The sequence below is a fragment of the Rattus norvegicus genome, chromosome 2, assembly GCF_021556685.1.
Source record: "Rattus norvegicus strain SHRSP/BbbUtx chromosome 2, alternate assembly SHRSP_T2T, whole genome shotgun sequence".
Classification (NCBI taxonomy): Eukaryota; Metazoa; Chordata; class Mammalia; order Rodentia; family Muridae; genus Rattus; species Rattus norvegicus.
In genome coordinates, this window is record NC_141535.1 from 116,418,042 (window position 1) to 116,433,277 (window position 15,236).

The 15,236-nt window shown below is 45.7% G+C and overlaps 1 protein-coding gene across 7 annotated transcripts in view; it reads right to left on the reverse strand.

Moving 5' to 3' along the window:
• Positions 1-14,715, reverse strand: part of Zmat3 (zinc finger, matrin type 3) — a 30,766-nt gene extending 16,051 nt beyond the window's left edge. For 3 of the 7 annotated variants that reach the window (XR_015668498.1, XR_015668499.1, XM_087632713.1), the window contains exons 1-2: positions 14,533-14,713; positions 10,143-10,473 (exon numbers count right to left, since the gene is read on the reverse strand). Coding sequence is in view for 4 of the 7 variants with exons in the window: in XM_087632713.1 (XP_087488839.1) it covers positions 10,143-10,412 (270 nt within the window). In the remaining 3 variants the exon portion in view is untranslated. Of the gene's footprint in view, positions 1-10,142; positions 10,474-14,194 lie in introns of all 7 variants that reach the window. The other 4 variants (XR_015668500.1, XM_087632728.1, XM_087632724.1 and 1 more) reach the window with 2 other exon arrangements.
• Positions 14,716-15,236: the final 521 nt, after the last annotated feature.

Here is a 15,236-nt window from a genome sequence, read left to right on the forward strand (position 1 = left end):
AGGGGCACAGAATGACAGACAGCCCCAGGGACAGGAAGATTACTATATAAAAACAGCAGTCAAAACTCCAAAACCACATTATATCATCACATCGCTATATTTCAATAAGCTAGGCAGAAGCAAGAAGAAACTTAGTCAAGGGATAGGGATTATAAGGTTTCTAGATTTGGGGGGGGGGGGGGCACCGAGGATATTGTTTTTAAAAAAGTTTTAACCATCTCCAGAGCTTAGATAATGGATGAGAGCAGACGGAAAGTAATCTACTGTGTGCTGACCAGAACAAATTTTAAAGACCCAGACCCAGACACATCCATCAGTATGAAATTTCAGGCTCAAAGAATAAAAGAAGACCCTTAAAACCTTACAGGGAAGGAGATGGAGGGAGAGAAAATTAAAGCAGGTTGCCTACAAAGAAATAAAGCCCAGAGGCTTATTTCTCTTCCACATTAGACAAGTCTAAACCATGAAGAACGGTTTTTAATTCTACCTAGAGCTATATGTTTCTAGTACAGCACAATGCAGACGATACGTTTTGAAATGAAAGAGCTGAGAATGTTTACTTCACATTACTTAAAAGTGAGGTTTGGTTGGGGATTTAGCTCAGTGGCAGAGCGCTTGCCTAGCAAGCGCAAGGCCCTGGGTTCGGTCCTCAACTCTGAAGGGAAAAAAAAAAAGTGAGGTTTGCTGGTGTCTTGGTTAGGGTTTCTACTGCTGTGGTAAAACACCAAGAGAAAGACAACCGAAAGAAGGAAGCATTTACCTCAACTCACAGCTAATAGTCCATGCCTGCGGAAGCCACAGAAGTGAAACCCAGCCATGGACGGATGCTGCCTGCTGGCTCCCTCCCTGTGACTTGCTCAGCCTGCTTTCTTATACCATGCAAGACCTGCTGTCCAGGTGCGGCACTGTACCCAGTGGGCTGAGCCCTTGCACATCAATCATGAATCGAGAAAACGCCCCTCCCACAGACTCGATCCCAGGCAATTATAGAGGCACTTTCTCAATTGAGCCCAAATAAGTCTAGCTTGTGTTGGGACAACATAAACTAACCTACAGTTAGAATACACAATTACATTTGTTCTCTCTTCCTTGGAGTACTGTGACCACACTATACTCTAACTACACAAACAAAAAAAAAGGGGGGGGGGGACCAGGAAGAAGATTCCAATGTTTAGAGAATAGTAACCCAAGGAACCATGAACAGAAGTACAACGTTGACAGGTGTGAAACAAGCCAGAGAGTAAACAGGAAAAATGGGGTAAGAACGAGAGACCTAAGGTACCCAGGGGCATTCCATGGGATGATGTGGTAGAAGTCTGTGGGGGAGGGGTGGCGCTATCATAACCATGATATAAGAGAAAGAAGGGAGAGAAGAGCAACTAAAATTCCAGGAGGTAGGAAAGGCCACGCAGGAGTCGTGATCTGATGTGAAACAACTCACACAGATCTAAAGAAGGAACGAGTGGGCTTCAAGCAATGGAACTATGAACAGCAAAGAGACACTGAAGAGGTAATATGGGGAGGAAAGAGGACGGTAACGGCTTTCTTTAGGGCATGAGTCTTCTCTGTTCTCAAGAAACCCAATAGAAAGCCAAGGAAAAGCAACACAACTTCAAGCTTATCGTCCACATAAGGATCAAAATGATATTAAGCGGGTTTAATGTCATCCATGTAAACATCTGAGTACGGGGGAATCACAACCCCGAGTGTAACTAGAAGGAAAAAACTTGGCTGGACGCTGTTCCTCTCCTCCCGAGGAAGCAAAGGCCCAATGTCGGTCTTCAGCAACCAGAAGCAGCCTGTAGACAGAGTGCGGAACTGTAAAAACACAGCAAGTCCAAGCTGAGCGCTAGAAAGCAGACAGGAGAAGAAAAGACACACATGGCAGATGCCAGCAAGCAGCCACTGTATCATCATGAGTTCTTTGTTCCACAGACAGTACTTGATGTGAAAAGATAATTTCTTAAATAGTTTAAGAGGGAAAAATGCTACCAGTATCAAATGTCACAAAGATGGCAAAAGAGACTCAGTTAGATTTGGCCTACCAGGTCATCGGTGACCCCAAGAGGACCAGAGAACATGGCAGATAGGATCTGACAGCAGAGAATGGGAAGGGGTACCATCCCAGACCCCCACAATAACAAGGGGTCTAGCGAGTCCTACTCTCTTGAATAACATCAATAAAGTTCACTGTATTCTTCCCCAAAATTATTTCTGACCTTTAGGCAAGTCTTTGGGGCATTTTCTTGATTAACAACTGATATGGAAGGGCCCAGCCCACTGGAGGCAGTGCCAAAACAGGGCAGTTTGTCCTGGGTTAAATAAGAAAGCACACTGAGCAATCCATGAGGAAGAAGCCAATAAGGAACATTCTTCCACAGCCTCTGTGTCAGTTCCTGCCTTGCCTCCCCTCAGTGACAGAGTGTGACCTGAGAGTTGTTGAAATACCACCCTACAACTTATTTCTTGTTCATAGTGTTTTATCACAGCCATAGAAAGCTAACTAAGACAAAAACTGGTATCAGGAGTAGGGTCTTGCTGTGACAGACCTGAAGGACTTTATTGAGTATTCAGAACTTGGAAATATGAGTTTAAGCTCCTGTGGGAACTTAGAAGCTGGGTTCCGAGGATAGAAAACTGGCTTGTAAAGTTCAGGGGGAAGTTTGAGAGTCACAGTCTCTATGAGGATATTCATCTTTTTTTTTTTTTTTTTGGTTCTTTTTTTTCGGAGCTGGGGACCGAACCCAGGGCCTTGCGCTTCCTAGGTAAGCGCTCTACCACTGAACTAAATCCCCAGCCCCGATATTCATCATTTTGATTTAAGAATCTGTAGCTCCAGTGAGCTAAAGCTGAAGAATTTGGCTGTGATTAATAAGAGACCAGAACTACTAAAGTAAAACGTTTCCTTTGCTGAGACAATCGATACTGGTCAGCTGGGGCTGAAGAATCTGCTGTGATTAAGTAAAGAACGGCATTGTTGAGAGGAAAAGTCTTCTGGGGAGTGTTTCTCAGAGTCAGCCAACAGCTGTGGTCTAGAGGGGTTAAGGCTGTACCTTGTACTGGCAGCCTAACTTGGTAATGTGTCAGAGTTTCTCAAGGGGTACAGCTCCAGTGGAGATGCCAGTATCATGGGATGACCACTAACACCAGCAGCTGTGGAACAGAGCCTACCTGAACCTGTGGGACAAGCAGAGCCAGAGAGCTGGAGCTGCTCAAGCCCTCAGCAACCCAGAAGATCAGATCATGAGTCCCACATGTCAGACACTGAGCTTCCCACTGGTGGGATCTGGTGTTGCTCTAACTTGAATGTTAACTGTATCCTGGTTCTTTCTTTGTGAAGTAAGAAAATATTTAACTTTTTTCTTCCACTTGTAGAACCCACAGCTATGAAACACATTTCGGAAAATATTTAGATATTTTAGAGAGACTACAAACTTTTAAAGAGATGTTGAATTTTTAAAGCGAACTTGGACTTTTAAAATATTTTTAAAAAATGAGAGACTGCGGAACTTTTAAAATATTAAAAATTTTAGAGACTGCTGGATATTATATGCTGCATATATTATGAAATTAATATGTGATCATAGGGATGAATAAGAAAGGACAGGTTATGATTTAATAAGTGATGTACTGTGACAAGTACATCCAAATGACAAGTGGCCAACTGTGCTGGTTGTTTTTGTATCAACCTGACACCACTTTGGCAATCTGGGAAGACAGAATCTTAATTGAGAAAGTGCTTTCATAAGATTAATCTATAGAGAAGTACTGTACTGGCTGGTTTTGTGTGTCAACTTGACACAAGCTGGAGTTATCACAGTAAGGAGCCTCAGTTGAGGAAATGCCTCCATGAGACCCAGCTGTAAGGCATTTTCTCAACCAGTGATCAAGAGGACACAGCCCATTGTGGGTGGTACCATCCCTGGGCTGGTGGTCTTGGGTTCTATAAGAGAGCAAGTTGAGCAAGCTAGGGGAAGCAAGCCAGTAAGTAACATCCCTTCACGGCCTCTGCATCAGCTCCTGCTTCCTGACCTGCTTGAGTTCCTGTTCTGACTTCCTTTGGTGATGAACAGCAATGTGGAAGTGTAAGCTGAATAAACCCTTTCCTCCCCAGCTTGCTTCTTGGTCATGATGTTTGTACAGGAATAGAAACCCTAAGATAAATATATAGTGGATTTTCTTGATTAGTGATTGACAGAAGGGCCCAGACCACTGAGCATGGTACTTCTGGTTGGCAGACAGTCCTGGGGTACGTAAGCTATAAGAAAGCAAACCAAGCAAGCCATGAGGCCCAAGCCAATAAACAGCATTCCTCCATGGTCTCTGTCTCCACTCCTGCCCTGATGTCCCGCAATGATGGAGGGTAACCTGGAGCTGAAATAAGCCTTCTCCCTCCCCCAACTTACTTTGGGTCCTGGTGTTTTATCACAGCAAAAGAAACATTAAATCCAAACATTCTAAATAACAGAAACCCATCTCAACCAATCATTGTTTACTAAGATGAATACTCAATCCTCACAATCCTGAAAGGGAAGATAATAGTCTGTGCTTTACAGACAGATACTGAATAGGAAAAGGTTTTCTAATTTAAAGCAATGGAGTCGGATTCCAGCCCAGATCTGTATAGGTTCCAAAGTGCTTAGACTACTTACAAAAATGCAAAAACCCACCCAAACCTGAAGCACATTTTGACTTTTCCTGGTTCATGTGGGTAAGAAAATTTTGAAAATGTAAAAATTAGCTGAGGACTGGAGAACTGGATCAGCAGTCAAGGGTGCGTGCTCTCGCAAAGGACCAGGGAGGTCCCCAGCATTCACACAGCGGCTCACACTCACCTGTCCCAGGGGATCCCAACATCCTCCTCTGACCTCGGTGGGCACCAGGCACACACTTGGGACACAGAAATACATGCAACCAGAGCACATATACACATACCATATATTAAATTTTAATTAAAAAAATAAGCTGAGATTAGAAATGCTGACATGCATGCAAGCCTGGATAGGTGGTGTTAAACTGTGTCTAATTCAGTGGAACACTAGTAGATACCAAAGGACTGCGGCTGAGGAAGAATAGGAGATGAAGACCTTTTGTGGTCTAATTAGTCCAGGCCAAACTCTGAAAATAGCAGAGGGGAGAGGAAAGCTAAGAGGAGGGACTAAGCATATAGGGAAAGTCACTGTTGTTTTAATTTATACGGGAAAATGCAATCGCAGTGTGTGAACATTCCTGAGCATGCAGAAGCCAGCGGACACAAAGTGTCTTCCTCTACCGTTCTCTGCCTATTCATTTTTTTAAAAACTGTCTCTTGCTGTAGAGAGGATATCTTGTGTATTTTATGGATGCATTGCCTGTCAATTAAAAAGCCTATGGTCTATGGCTTCAGCAGGAAATGGAAGGTGGGACATCCGGGAGGTAGAAAGGATTCTGGGATAGAGCCAGGCACAGGAAGATCCCCCTGGGAAGATGTGAGGAGACAGAGGCAGGGTACCTGAGCACAGGAAACAAGCTACATGGCAGGATGTAGGTTAGAATAATTGGGTTATCTATGTTATGATCTAGTCAGAGAAGAGACTAGCTGTATAGCCAAGGTATTTGTAAATATATTTTGAGTCTGAGTCTTACTTCTGAGAGCATAGGGCTGGGAGGAAGAACCAGGCCTAACATCTACATCTTACTAAACCTGGAACTTGCTTTTTCAGCTAGACTTGGCATCCTCCTGTCCCTGACTCCTCCATCCCCCTCTTTTGACCCCCAAGGGCTGCCAGGGATTATAACTGAGAGTAATACCCAACTTCCCTGGGATGGGAACTCTGAGCTTGCACAGCACTTTCCCCTGTGTACCATCTCCCCAGCCTGCACTCTGTTTAGTATGTTTGTTTTAGTGTGACTGGAGAGCACTGCATTTAGGACCAAAGGTCTAAAACAGCTTAGTTTCTCTCATCAACGTGGCTAATGTGACACACACCCGGAAACCAAGCTCAATCCATGTTTATGATGAGCTTCAGAAAAGTGCTTTGTGTAACTAGTTCTTTTTCACATGAATACGCAAATTAGCAGATAAGTTCCTAATTCTCAAGGTGGACACTGAGTAAACTTTATTCATGTAATTTGCTTTGAGAAAAAAAATGTGGTCTGCAAGAGGGCTCAGCAGATAAAGGCACTCGCCACCAAGTCTGATAACCTGAGCTTGACCCCATACACACATACACAAATGTAAACAAATTTTCTGTTACTTTCCTTCTCAAAGCCGCTCCTCCTCTGAGTGTTTATGCTGATGAGATCCCATTATATTTCTTCATGCCGGGTTCACACTAAACTGAGCATGAAGATAAATTTTAATAAAATGAAGACTCATTTTGCTTCCAAAATTTTGACTTATTAAGTTATAACCAAAGCCATAGTTTTAAGACTGAGAAAACTCATTAAAAACTAAATGGCTCAGCTGAGGCTGCTTCACAGCTAAATGACCAGGCTAAAATGCCTGGGGCGTAATCCATCAGTGACGGCCACCTATGTCGAGGAAGACAGACCCCTGTGAGGAACACCAAGAAGTCAGAAGAAATGAAGGTGAGGCTGAGGGGAGTGGTTAAGGAGCAGACTCTACTGTATCCTGAGTACTGGAATGCGGCACAGTCGGACTCCAGTTAACAATGGCTGCTTACGATACTGAGCAATATGAAACTCCAAAGTCCATAACAGCAGGTCAAAGAGGGTCAGGTAATACAGAGGGTGAACTGTGCATCCACACAAGACCTGTCCACTTAGCACATGACTGAGATAACAGATGTTTGTCCATGATAGCACCCTGAAATAACAATTACAAAGTGGGTTTTCCGTCTTGCAACAGAGCTTTACGTTTGTAGACTCCTTTCCTCGTAAACCATTGGGTTTACCAGTCTGCACTCACTGCCTTGGCCTGTCACTAGCGGTAGGGAGAGCTGGCTCCCTGTGTCACCCTTGCCCTAATGACTTTCCTTTATTAGCACTCACTTTGGCCTACTCACTTATGCATCTTTCAGTCGGACATTTTTCTGATTGACGTGAACAGGGTCTCAAGGACGTTCTGGAGTTCCCGGATATTATGTAGCAAGAATGCCTTGTACCATACACCTACTGCCTCCACCTCAAGTGCTAGAATCACAGGGGCCACCATTCCTGTCTCTGGGCTAACACTGCTACAGTTTCCTTCCATGATGGGTCACCTGTTCTTCTTGGTTCACATGATCATGCTCTGATTACTCTTTGATAACACTCTCAAGCTGCCGACTTCTCTTATAGAGATCCGAATCTCAGACACTGGAGAGAGGGCTCGGTCAATAAAGCATCTGTGCACGAGCAGGAGGACCTGAGTTCAGAGCCCTAGGATACACACTTAGTTTCTGTCTCCTGGTTTTTGAGATGGGAATCTCACAAAGTAGCATTTGCTGGTCCAGAACTCGCTGGTATAGACCAGATTAGCACTGAGGAGGCAGAGGCAGACAGACAGATCCCTAGAGCTCTTGTTGGCCCACCAGCCTAGCTAAATCATTCGGCTCGGAGTATGGCAAAAGACCCTATCTCAGAAAGCATGGTAAAGAATGGTTGAAGAAGACACCCAACATCAACCTCTGTCCTCCAAATATAGTCACACACATGTGTACCCGTACATAAGAATGTGCACAAACACATACACCATGCACTCTAAAGGCAGAGAGAAGGGAAGGAGGGAGGGAGAGAGGGAGGAAGAGAAGTGCACCTCAATAATTACCAGTACATCTGGTCTTGCTCAAACCTTTGCTTCTAAGCTATCTTAGATATAAGCACTGTCACACCCGAACCTCTAATTTTTTTTTTAATTAGGTTCTACTTTTTTGGGGGTGGGAAGGTGTGATACAGGGTCTCATGTAGCCCAGGCTGACCTCAAACTCAATCAGCAGCAGCAGTTTTCCTTGGCCTCCTACTCCCCTGCTCCCCACTCACTCCACCCTCCACCCCTAGTCTTGAAAACCCAAAAAGTAAAAAATAAAATAAAATCACAAATTACCCGATTTTCCCTAAAAGTAATAACTATGCAAAAGGCAAAAAGCAGGCTGATGCCCAAGAGAAGGGCTTCAAAGAGCTAAAGATCTTAACTATCCAACTCGTCCTTGATTTTTGCAAAAGTGAGTCTTTCGTAAAACCGAACATCTCACAAGAATAAATGCACAAGCAAGTTACATTCATGTCTGTAACAGATGCCACCTGAAGAGGCAAAAAGGAGCCAGTATCTGGCCTATGTCATGGGGAGGGATGAGAGGTGGGAAAAACATGGGGAAAAACACCTAAACCTCGATGGACTGAGGTTGTGCTGAGATCTGCTGCGCTGTGCGACAGACTGAATTCCACTCCGCTGACTTGTGCGAACAAACCTGAGCCGGGCAGAGCCACAGAATTATTTCAAATGCAGGACCAACTGTTCAATTATCCATCTTTAGGATCAAAGACAAAATTAAGTAAACAAAAACTTTAAAGTGGAGAAAAGTGTGAGGAGCTGACCAAGTCCTGAGTGATCCTGACATGAACTCCATCAGGCCCTCAGAGCCCTAGGGACTCATAGGAATGGCATGGCCTTCCTACTCCCCTGGACTTGAGCACTACTCTTGACAGGGTGTACAGAAAGAACCAAGAAATGACACCGCAGCCTAAGACTGCTCCCCTGTGGAGTCTCCCACCTCAAGAGAAGCTAAACTGCCTTGTCCTTGCTCCTGCTGAGCTCCCTACCACTGCATTCTAATGCAATTCCAACAGAGACCACGGCCCACTGGATCCCTGCTTTCCTAAAGGCTGTCTTTTCTTCCTTTTCTGTCACCTCAGTCAGGTCACTCTGAAAGTAGCAAAGGTCATAACAGAAAAGGATCGTTTCAGGCAAGAAGAAATGCTTTATAACAAACAGCTGACTCAAACCACCACAGTCCACTCCCTTACCCCCACAGGCTTGTTCAAACATATGAGTCTACAGCATAATACAAAATACACTTAGTCCCACTTCAAAAGTCCCAGACTCTACAGCAGTTTCAACAATGTTATACGTCCCAATCTCTTCTGAGATCCACGCAATTTCCTAATTGTAGTCCCCTTCAAAATCAAAGTCAAAAAGCAGATCACATACTTCCAACACGGTTTGCATATGCTTGGCCCAAGGGAAGCGAAACTATTAGGAAGTATGGCCTTGTTAGAGGAAGTATGTCACTGTGGAGGTGGGGCTTTAAGGTCTCCTAGATGCTCAAGTCTGGCCACTGTGACAGTCTCCTCCTGGCTGCCTTTGTATCAAGGTGTAGAATTCTCAACTCCTCCAGCACCATGTTTTCCTGGATGCTGCCATGCTCCCACCTTGATGATAACGGACTGACCCTCTGAACCTGTATGTCAGCCCCAATTAAATGTTGTCCTTATCAGAGTTGCCTTGGTCATGGTGCCTGTTCACAGCCATGGAAACCCTAACAAAGACAGGATCCAGCATTCTCTTCTGGCTTCTATGTCTGCCCACATGCACATGTGCAACACACATACATACACACAAAAACACCTACATAAAAATAAAAGAAAAATTTGAAAACAAACCCTATACTCTTTCCTAGCTCCCCATTTATTCTTAGGCAATAATATCCTTTTAGAATGGCCTTTTCCACACTCTATTCTACATAGAGATAAAATGCTTTAAATCTTAAAATTCCATATCAGTTCACTCAGAATACTAAAAGAAACTAAGATATGTTTATGACGAAGGTAGGGCTCAGTAGTTCAATACCGTATTTTTCTCTTTACAAAAAGTCACCTGTATTTGCCTCAGCTACCATAGGGCACATAGGAAGTCTTAAGTAAGAGTCATGTGGTGGGTAGCACTGAACGCGACGCAAGTTGTACAAACATTAGAACAATTTCACACTGAATGAATGTAGCACGTTACACATTCTCCTCAGAGCTAAGGGCAGAACCCACTGTGTAGAACATGGTGCTCTATTCTCTAGCTCGTCTGAGTTTTCCAGGCACAACTGGCCATATCTAGAGAGGCAACTTGGGGCCAGATGGTGCCCAAAATGTTCACCCCACTGATACCATCAAACCAATCGGCCCCCAAAATGCCCACCCTGATGACACCTGCTGTCCCTCCCATCTCTTACCTGATAGTGGGCCTGGGCTTGCTGAGCGGAGTTCAAGGTGACATTGCAGAGTTTGCAGAAGAGGGGCTTACACAGCTCCTCCAGGGCAGAATCTGGCTCCCCTCTCTTAGCTAAATCCTCTTCCCCTGCCAGAGGCAAGGATGCTTCCTGCCCAAAAGCCTTCTGTGGCGGGAGCTGCAAGGTCCCAGTGGACCTGGCAGCCACTGACATAGGAGGAGAGGTTGAAGGCCGGTTAGGTAAAGGAAGCCAGACCTGCTGCAAAAGAATCATCAGGCAGGAAAGCCACGAGCATAATCCAGTGGGTGACAGGGGATGGACGGAGTCTTCAAACCTAAAGCAACCAGGGAAGAAAATTAAAATGAGAGCTCAGCAATACGACACAGCATGACACCAAACATTCTCCTCTCCAAAACACCTTTGGGGCATCCCTCCTCAATCTTAGCCTAGCAGACGCTCCCTGCCTGGTTATCCCCACTGACATAAGGCTTTGCCCTGAGAACAGCTTCGGAGGTTTGCCTTTATTTTGTGTGGCTCAGTTTCAAATGTCATCCCTCTGGCCATGAGCCTTAATTAGCAGCACTGCATCCATGAGCAATTAAGTCACATGGCTGGAATTGGACATCGAAGGTCATCCAGACCCCTTCCTCTGGAGTGCCGAAACACTCTTGATGCTAATATTCATAACCCAAACAACAAACAAACAAGCAAACAAGAGAAAAGTCACCAGGTAAGAAATTCTTCCACCCAAAGGATGTCAAGGAGCAGAAGATTATCACCTCTAAGAATCTCCTTTTCTCTCTTTTTTTTTTCCTTTAGGTATTGTTGGAGTATTTTTACTTTATGCGTGTGTACATGTGCACCACAAGCTCTTCCCACCTTTACACACATGTGTGCACCTAAGAGGCAAAGCAGCATTTTACCCAGCAGCCACCTTTTCTCTCGGCTTTTTTAAGACACGGTCTCACATAGCCAGGATTGCCTCAAATCTGCTATGTTGCCGAGAAAGGCTATAAATCTTTTTTTTTTTAATGTCTCAAAGTACAAACTATTTTCTTATACTTTAAATTCTGTAATATTGCTAAATAAATAATGACAGGGCTTATGAGATTCTATAACATGAAAAGTATGTCTGGTAACACATTCACTACCAACTTTATCTTCCTGCCTCAATCTCCCAGGTGCTACAATCATAGTCACACAGCCATACCCAACCACTAATCAGATATTTAAGGCACTTCTACGACTTGTTGAAAGGTGGGCGAAATCTAGAAAGAGGGCATTAAATGTAACAGATGTAAATGAATTGATACTTCCAAGCAGGCAACAGTAGCTAAGTAACTGGGCAGTGGTTCTGGAAGGCAAAGAGGACAGCAACAGCCTGTGGGCCTGAGATGGCACAGATGTGCTGTTTGCAAGACAGAGTTTTGTTTTGCTTTTGTCTTTAAGTTGAATTAGTTGTCAATATTTAAAAATCAAAAGCTTCGGGGTTGGGGATTTAGCTCAGCGGTAGAGCGCTTGCCTAGCAAGCGCAAGGCCCTGGGTTCGGTCCTCAGCTCCGGGAAAAAAAAAAAAAAAAATCAAAAGCTTCCCAGAATCTAGAAAGGAAAGGATAATCTGACAGCACCACACCCACCTCCTCCGCTATTTGGTGCCAAGAGCACCGTACTCCATACCCAGGCCAGCCTTCTCCGAGACTCCTCAACCCTACTCGGGGCACTGACTTGGTGCGATGACTCTACTCCATCGAGCCTTAGACTGCAGCCCTTGCAAAATCAAAGTGTATTCTCGATTAGGAGGTAAATTACCTATTCGATATAGCATCCAGACTGAAAAATGGCCAACCAAGTGAAGAACCACACTATCCTAAACCCTACAGTGGTTATCATTTCAGTTGTCAACTTGGCAGGATATAGAAGTGCCTAGAAAAGGAGTCTCAGTGAGGAGTGGTGCAGGTTAGGTTGGGTGTTGGTGTGCCTATAAAGGATTTTCTTAAATAGGGTGAGGTGGGAAGACCCACCCTAAATGTGGGTAATACCCCTGTATGGGTCCTGAACTGCATCAAAAGGAGACAGAATTGAACACCAGCACTGCTCTCTTCCAACTGTAGACCTGGTGTGACTAGTTGCCTAGGCTGCCCCACCATGATAGGAGTACCTTGAACTGTAAGACAAACCCTTTCTCCCAAAAGTTGCTTTTGCCAGGATATTTTATCATACCACCAAAAAAGAAACCAAGGCTTTCTCTACTGCTTCCCTCAGAATAGACCCACTATGTTCCACTCTCCCTACTTCTTTATCCCTGATTCCTCCTGCTCCCCAATCAGGTGGCATCTTTTAGTTCTGACTACTTAAGAAACACCCCACAGTAAACGCCCGTCAAGTTTCTCCGATTCTAATTATCCAAATTAGGATCGTTATTTCAAGGTCTACACTTCCAGCCAGGTAGTGGTGGCACAGGCCTTTAATCCTAGCACTTGGGAGGTAGAGGCTGGCTGATCTCTAGGTTCAGGGCCAGCCTGGTCTACATAGTGAGTTCTAGGACAGCCAGGGCTATGTAGAGAGAGTGCCTCAAAACAAAACAAAACAAAACAAAACAACCAACAACAACAAAGGCTACTACACTTCCCTCCTGTTAGGAGTATTGTTAAAACTCCTTTTCTTGATCAATAGAATTCAGTGTCTTTAGCTGCTGGGGTTTCCTGTCTGTGATGAAGGTGTGTAGGCTAGGACACTAACACACTTACTAAAATGACTCAAGGAAGCTTTAAAAAGTAAAAGCACATTTGGTAAACACACAGTGAAGAGGAGCCACCGACTGGGAAGTCATTCAGTTAAGAGCAAGGTGGTTGGCTGTAGTATTTAACAATACTTTTCATTAATCAAAATAGCTAGAAAAGGATAATAACCACCGGCATCTCTGGAAACGCAAAGAAAGGTGATACAGATTTGATACATTTAAACAGTAAGTTTCTCTGAAACAATATTATTTCCCCTAAGGCATCCAAAGAGTAAAGCCACTTATGGATATTGGAGGCGGGGGGGGGGGGGGGGGGGGGGTAACGAAACCATCTTTTTAAGTAGTTTAACTACTTAGTTAAAACCAACCATGTCATTCTGACACTAATTTGTCAGCCAGATTCTCTGTTAGGTCATAGAAAAAGGACAGAGCAGGATAACAAAACATCCGGATATAGAAAATTAGCAATATCCATAGAAAACCGAATCAGCCTGCTCCCAAGACATGCCTGGGCTTGTTTCTTACATGCTTACTCCCACCTGAGGAAACCCCAGCATGCGCTGCCCCCAGTATCACGCAGCAGTCGAGCAGAAGCAAGGCCCTCCTCCCAGCAGAGGCACAAAAGGCCATATTCCAGAGCAAAACACTGGCCAGGGTGAGGTGGGAGTGTTTACAGTGCAGGTATACCTATCAATATATCTTATTTTCATAATGTTCAAAGAAAGTATAGAGACCTCAAAAATACTGTTATATATAACAATCAACAGAAGGCTACCCCTCCCCCAAAAAGTCTATAGGCGACAATCACAACAGGTATTACATCTGGGGGGGAAAAACCTCTAAAATAAATAAAACCAAAGCTTCAGTGAATACACAAACTGAAATACAGAGATTCAAAAACATACTCGGATCTGTTCAAAGTACTGCATTAATTTAAGAGACTAATTTAGAAACTGATATAAAAATACTTCTCAGATCTTAAAATCCATCCGATTGGACGTATGCGATGGCATACACGAAGGATGCACAGAGCTTGATGTCCTAATTTGGAAGGGAGCTCAGAAGACACTGAAGAAAATCACAGCTCCATCATGTACCGGTGTGAGGGAAATGAATGACCACAGCACACGTTTCCATGGTTGGGCTGGGGCCTACTCCTCACCCGCTGTACTGCAAACAACAGCCCACCCCTTAGCAGAAACAGACCCAGGGCAAAGAAGAGAATCCAAGAACAGGTTCCCGGCGTCCGGGTAAAGTAGGGACAGCTACCCCTGGTTATTCCGGAGAAGAGAAGACAAGAAAAGAGAAAACCTTACTCAGAGGTCACCAAAACGTTGCAGGCAGAAAAACAGCCCTGGCAGGCTGTTTTACATCACAGAAGGAAGCTGAGAAGGGGAGGAGGCCGTGGCGACCCAGGCTCAGCATCTAGGACTCAAAGCTGCGCCCCTGCAGCATCGCCCTCGCGTGTGCCATCCCAGGGCTGGGCACGCTCACACGCACGCCGGTCCCGCGCGGATGCCGGCCGGGAGCACCGAGTCGCCGAGGCGGCTGTGCCAATGGCTACAGGATCGGGATCGGTGGCCCGCGGGACGCCGCGGGCAAGGCTGACACGCGCACACGGACGCAGCCGCGCGGACTCGAGGACCGCACTCACCGGAACCGGCAGGCCGCAGCCGCCCCGCCACTCCGCGCGCCGCCGCCCGCTCCACGACCACTTTCTGAGCTCACCGCCGCCGATCGGCCGCTCCGTTGCTGGAGATTGATTGTCAAAAGTCAGTGGGAGCGGAGCCACAGGGAAACAGCTGCAGGAAGTGACTGCGGAACCGGGAGACAGCGGCGGCGGCGGAGGAGGAGGAGGAGGAGGAGGAGAAGGAGGAGGAGGCAGGGCTCCGGCGGCGCTACTGCGCATGTGCGTGGGTAGCCGGCTGCTCCCGCAGAACCCCGGCGCAGGGCAGGTGCGGGACGGCGGCGCGACAAGGTACACTACCCTGGCCCTGATGGCTCCTCGAAGCTGCCCCAGCCTAACCTGAAAACGATGAGGGCAGAAGCCTGGCATAGCCTGGTAGGAGGGCGGAGGTTCTCCTCTAAGACCTGGAAACTGCACTCCCTGCGCCTCCGCCCAGAGACAGGGAAGCAGCGGGCCAAGGCCTCAAAAGGGTGCACAGCTGGCTCACCCGCAAGACCGCAGAACCAGACGAACCACAGAAGCCCCCGGGATACCTTCAAGAGAGGAGCTGGGACGGGTTGCAGCCCTAGGATTGCGCCGGCTTGTACCTTCTGCATGTGAATATTTGTATAGTGGCTGGGATTTTCTCCTTGGACAGCATGACACAAATTTTCCATTTTATCGGCAGAGTA